Source organism: Ovis aries, chromosome 19 (genome assembly GCF_016772045.2).
Source record: "Ovis aries strain OAR_USU_Benz2616 breed Rambouillet chromosome 19, ARS-UI_Ramb_v3.0, whole genome shotgun sequence".
Lineage (NCBI taxonomy): Eukaryota > Metazoa > Chordata > Mammalia > Artiodactyla > Bovidae > Ovis > Ovis aries.
Window position 1 is genome coordinate 42,968,076 of NC_056072.1, and position 6,000 is coordinate 42,974,075.

Genomic DNA, 6,000 nt, shown 5'->3' on the forward strand with positions numbered 1-6,000 from the left:
CTCCAGTCTTCGGTGCAGTCAGCATTGGTGTCTTCAGGCATACATTGTTACAAAGGTGCGGGACAAAGTTGGTGGAAAACGAGATATAACAAGGGATGGTGTTTTGCTGAACAAGTGTGACAAGCAAGAAAACCTGTTGAATGTATCTTGCAGCGAGTGAATATAACAGACCATGGAATTTCAGATGGATGAAGAAAGTGGGACCACACAGATAAGGGACTTGAGGCAGTAGGTGCGAGTAGAGTCAAAGAATTATGAACAGCACTGTAGGAAAACCATGTCATAATGAGAAAAGGCCATCCAGGATTAAAGTAAGTACAGCATCCCGCGCACCTCAAATGCTGTGTGAGATGAGGGTTAGGGAAGAGTGTAAACAGTCAAGTATTTTATTTCATATCCTCTGCTAAAAAAGGAAGAGAAGCATGTAAACAAGTTTTTAAATAACTTCATTCCATAGGTTAAAAGAAAATAATTTTGCTGCCTGAAAGGTAAAATGAGAATTATAGAAGTCAGAGTAGTAGAGGGAGAAAGCTAGGAAGACAAGAAACGGTGAAAAAGAAAATGGCTGGGCTCACGGTGAAATGAAGACACGGATGACAAGCCCCGGTGAGTGACCCCGGCAGACAGAGGGAGGCTGCAGAGGTCAGTGGAGGAGAGTCAAGGAACTGAGACATCAAGCTCCAGAGGAACTTGCACACAGACAGTGAAACCACTAACAATTAGGACAGAAGGGCCAGGAGAGCGACCCCTGGGCCAGGAGAGGTGGTGGGAACACGGCCGAGCTGTGGACAGAGTACATCTAAGGTCATAATAATCTACAGAATACACAGCCCTAACAAGGTAAGCACTGAATATTAGTCTGGCCCAAACTGACTATACTAGGAGGCAGGAAGACCAAGGAGAGGAGGCAGAGGCTGGGGATGGGGAGGGCACGGTGGCGCAAGCGAGGAGAGGGGTGCTTAAACAAATCCGTATCTTCTCTAACAGGCAACAGATGGTATCTAGCAACACTGAACAGGAAGTAGTAACACAAAAGACACTGAGAGGTGTTCAGGTCAGTTTCCAAAACAGCCGCTAAGAGAGTAAAAGCGACTGCCTCTAGGGGCTGGGGGGAAGAAATGGAGGTGAGACGCAGGGATATGCTGATTTTAAATAACAAGCCTTGAGAAACTATTTGACTCTTTCTACTGTGTCTATATAACTGATCAAAAATTAAAACTTCCAAAAAACATTAAAACTGAGCTGTTCAAAAAGTGGATAATGATGCAACTTCTAATTAGATGTTGTTATTCACCATCCCAGATGAATCGAGCATTCTAATATACTCACAAACTCTTCTTTTTTCCTTTCAGGAAGGATGCCATCTTGTTAACTGATGCTTTTGACTTCACGGATCAGTGTTTAAATTCAGCGCTTGGCTGTTATGATGGACATGCCTATGAACGTCTGTTCCAGTGGGCTCAGAAGTCACCCACCAATACTGAGGTAGCTGACTAGAACACTTCATAAATTACTTAAGAGAGCAGGGAACAAGCAGCGACTATACCTCCATGCTTTCCCAAGGCAATCGATGTCCATTAGGTTAGAAATTGCTTGGCATAGTATATCTATTTACAACATTTTAAGAATACAAAAAAAAAAAAAAAAAAAAACCAGGAGCAGGGATGTGGCCTGGCAGCATCTCTGAGTTTGAACTGTAATCAGCAAAATGCACTGCTCAGAATTTGGTGAAGGGAATTAGGAGGAAGGACCAAGCTCTAAATCACAGCTTGACATACCCAAGGGCATACACACAGAGAGGCAGGCTGGCGTTTAAGTAACAGAAATAAGACAGACGACTGCACTGACTTAACCATCTTACTTTCAGCCTTTTAACTCAGTTTAGTGTTGATACAGCAGGTGTTGAGAGGGACCAGAAGCTTGGTGGGGGGCGGGTGGTGTCTCTCTCAGATCTCACCGCCTGCGAGAGATGCCGCCTTCCTCTTTAAGGAACAACATCCCAGGGACAGAGGGGGCTGTCGCAGTGCATCAGTATCCCAGGGAAGCCAAGTGAATGACAATTACAAAGGTGGTGACAAGATCCCCAGCAGTCCTAGGAGAGACACCAGAACTCATTAGCAGAAGAAGGGGGAGGACCCATAAAATCCTAACAGCCTAGGGCCAGGGCCCCAGACTCTGCTGAGCCTCAAGGGAAACGTTATGAATATCAATGGGTACATTAACTGGAGAAGAGAAATGGATCCTGCATTTAGAATTTGGGAAACCAACATTTAATAGCTGACTTGATACAGATGATCAAAACAAAGGCTCTCTATAGCTACACAACAGGCTATTTTGAATTCTATACTGCAAATGTGTTATTCAGATGATGAAGCTTACTTTTTTACCTCTTCTGTCAAATTTCAGAAAAAGTGTCTTAACACCTCATCAAATTGGCACCTCTCAGGCGTCCATTCACACTTAGCATGGTGTTAGACTTGCTCTTAACATTCTGCATCCTGTCATACCTCACAGCTTAATTTAACATGGTTATCTTAAGTTGCACCACAACCAGTTACCCCCCCCCCAAGAAGCTTATCAGATAGAAGGCCAGTTCAATCCCTTTCAGTCCCTCCCTGTCTCCAGGAAGGCACCCTTCTAACTCAGCAAGGAAATATCAAGAACTTACCTAAAGACTGTACATTTATTGGTTAGCACAGTCAAGCTACTTACATTATGTTACTTTTTCTAATAATTAGATCTCTGCTTTCTAACGTTTAAACCCTGGCCAAGAGCTACAGCGACCCCATCCCTCTAGATTAGCCCCTGTGGTCTAAAGAGACACACATGCCCTTTGATTCTCGAGAGAAAAACCTCCCCTGCCTTAACACCTGTCAGGGAACACTGCCATATCCAGCTCAAACCTGCTTTAGCAGCAATGCAAGGAAGCATGCCAGTTGCCCTGTTCCTCATCTTCACCAAAGAACGGAAGGGGCTCTCTGTCTTTTACTTGTTTCTGCCCTTCTTCTTGAAAGAGTTTACTCTGGACACTGCATGAGGGCCAGCCTGTCTAAATGGGCGTTGCTGACCCCACGCATCAGCACACTGGGTAGGCAACCTGCGGCCACGTGACGTCCCAGGCACCCTCCTGGATCTCCCGCCACTTGACTGTGAACAGGACGCAATCTGCATCGTCCTAACTCCAGGGCCTACCACAAAGTAGATACTTTGCATTATGGAGTAAATGAACACGGTTCTACGACCTACCTGGGGGGCAAGGACCCTGCTGCACACACATTAACGCCAACTCTCGCCACCCTAGCGTACCTCACCTCGCTAGAAAAGGTGAAAGGGAGAGCAACGTGGCTCTTGCACGCACGCTGATTCTAGGAATGTGAGTTCACACCCGACCTTGAAGAACTGTTTCCAGCTAGTTGAAATGACACTTGTTGGACTACTGATATGCAGCCCCCTCATCTGATATTCAGCCCCCTCATCGTACATTCCCGGCTCCTCTACGGACTACCAAAATAGTAGTTAAAGAGTTATTTTCTAATCTGCTGTAGGTAATTTTGAAACTGCAGAAAGAGACATTTCTTCCCCCTCGTTTGCGCTAGCAGAAAAAGGAACACTACAGGTATTTCAAATCAATTAAAATCAAAGCTACTCTGAAATATGCCTCGTGAGACACAAAAGTACAAACGGGAATTTATTTCCCTGACATTTCTACCAAAAGGAAAATGCTATGCTGAGTGAAATGTGTTAGAACTGTAAGCATCTCTTCTGTCTGGGGGAGGTTAAGTGTTGAGCTCTAACCCAGACAGCAGGATACACTCCATGGTTTACTCTCTCCCCAGTGTCTCCTGTCTGTCTTTCCCCTGATTTGGATGCTATCTCAAGCCAGTTTCTTTGTAATGAACTGCAAAAGGCTGTTCCCCTTCCCCACTCAGTTCAGTTCCGTTGCTCAGTCGTGTCCGACTCTTTGCGACCCCAAGAACCACAGCACGCCAGGCCTCCCTGTCTATCACCAACTCCCGCAGTTTACCCAAACTCATGTCCATTGAGTTGGTGATGCCATCCAACCATCTCATCCCCTGTCGTCCCCTTCTCCTCCTGCCTTCAATCTTTCCCAACATCAGGGTCTTTTCAAGTAAATTAGCTCTTCCCATAACGTGGCCAAAGTACTGGAGTTCCAGCTTCAACATCAGTCCTTCCAGTGAACACCCAGGACTGATCTCCTTTAGGATGGACTGGTTGGATCTCCTTGCAGTCCAAGGGACTCTCAAGAGTCTTCTCCAACACCACAGTTCAAAAGCATCAATTCTTCGGCACTCAGCCCTCTTTATAGTCCAACTCTCACATCCATACATGACCACTGGAAAAACCAGAGCCTTGACTAGACGGACCTTTGTTGGCCAAGTAATGTCTCTGCTTTTGCATATGCTGTCTAGGTTGGTCATAACTTTCCTTCCAAGGAGTAAGCGTCTTTTAATTTCATGGCTGCAGCCACCATCTACAGTGACCCTAACCCTTCCCCACTAGAACTCCTCTAAGTGATTCCCTCTAGATGCAAGCAGTAGAGGCACCACTGGGGATAATTTCTAAACAAGAATCCCGTCTCCTCCCAATTATTCTACTGCAGAAATTTGTTAAATCGTTGCCAGATGTTCAACATACCTACCGATTCACTCGCTCATTCAATCATTTAACAAGTAGTTATTGAGCATATGATGTAAACCAGAAGCTACGCTAGGTGCTGAGGACACAGTGGAGAACGCCTGTCATAAGGAGCTTAGTTTCAGCTCTGACAGGCAAAAAAGTGAAACAATATCATAAAAGATGAGGGTAGGAAAAAAAAAAAAAAGATGAGGGTAGAGCAGTGAAATCAAGACATCACATTAGAGAATAAGGTAGGGACTTTTCTGTGGTCCAGTGGTTAAGACTACTCCACACTCCCAATGCAGGGAGCACAGGTTCGATTCCTGGTTGGGGCATTAAGATCCCATGTGCTGTGCGATGGGGCCAAAAAATAATAATAAATAAATAAATATTTTGACAAAGAGAGAACAAGGTATATTAAGAACACCCAATTCTGACACGGAACGCTGCTTATTTCATTCCACCTTCTGGTTTCTTGCTTTTTGGTTAATGTGCTCAATTTCAAAGAGTCAAGCCTTTTATTTGTATTAAATCCCCAAAGCAAAATGATAAGCTGTGTTTTTAATTGGCCACCTGCATCCACAATTTGAAATCTGCATGAGAAAAGGAAGGATGCCCTTTGGAAAAAAATGTTTCCCCATATGTTCACCACAAAATAGATTTTAAAAATAAATTTAAAAATTAAGAATCTTATGTAACAAACATTACTGTTTTGAAACTACAAACTTCATGTGAAAGTGAAAGTCATTAATCCTGGCAGAAAGAGTCTGTCTCAATAATGCACTTCTTTCTACTCACAGGGGAACCCTGCCTATGAGAAATATATAAGACCACTATTACAAGGCCGGAGAGCCAGGCTCTGAGACGATCCGCAGCACTGGAGAGGCACCATCACGTGCTAGTCATACTGCGGCGCAGGTGTCTTTAAAATCTACAGCTATCCATGTATGTGTTGTTTAAAAGAATCATTATCCTTCAGAGACACAGTCTGAAGCGCATGAAATACCTGATTTATTCCAAAATAATGCAGGGGAAGAAACAGGGGGAGTGAATCATTGTTGAAGCTGTTCAATGGGTATGTGGGCGTTTACACTATTCTCTCCACTTCCGAATGTTTGAAATTTCCCACAATTAAAAAAAACAACGCACTATCCATTTGTAGCATCTATTTTGTGAAATCCCAGGGTTTTGCTTTAGCTCTAGCAAAAGCCAGCAGATCGATCAGTTGTCACTTGTGTTGTTACAGCATCCATTTATTCATCTCAGGGCTTAAAAGAAAACACACACACACGTAAACAATCCTCTTCTAAAAGTGTATATACTTGGTACAGTCTAAATAAAATGTCGATCACCTCCCACCAA

General features: G+C 44.0%; 1 protein-coding gene across 9 annotated transcripts in view; it reads left to right on the plus strand.

Annotated features, from left to right (window-relative positions):
• The window catches only part of ACOX2 (acyl-CoA oxidase 2), a 29,612-nt gene extending 23,823 nt beyond the window's left edge, over positions 1-5,789 (plus strand). For all 9 annotated transcript variants that reach the window (XM_060402283.1, XM_042235995.2, XM_060402284.1 and 6 more), the window contains exons 14-15: positions 1,353-1,485; positions 5,439-5,789. In XM_060402283.1, the coding sequence (XP_060258266.1) occupies positions 1,353-1,485; positions 5,439-5,501 (196 nt within the window). In that variant the 3' untranslated portion in view covers positions 5,502-5,789. The remainder of the gene's footprint in view (positions 1-1,352; positions 1,486-5,438) is intronic.
• The last annotated feature ends 211 nt before the right edge of the window (positions 5,790-6,000 follow it).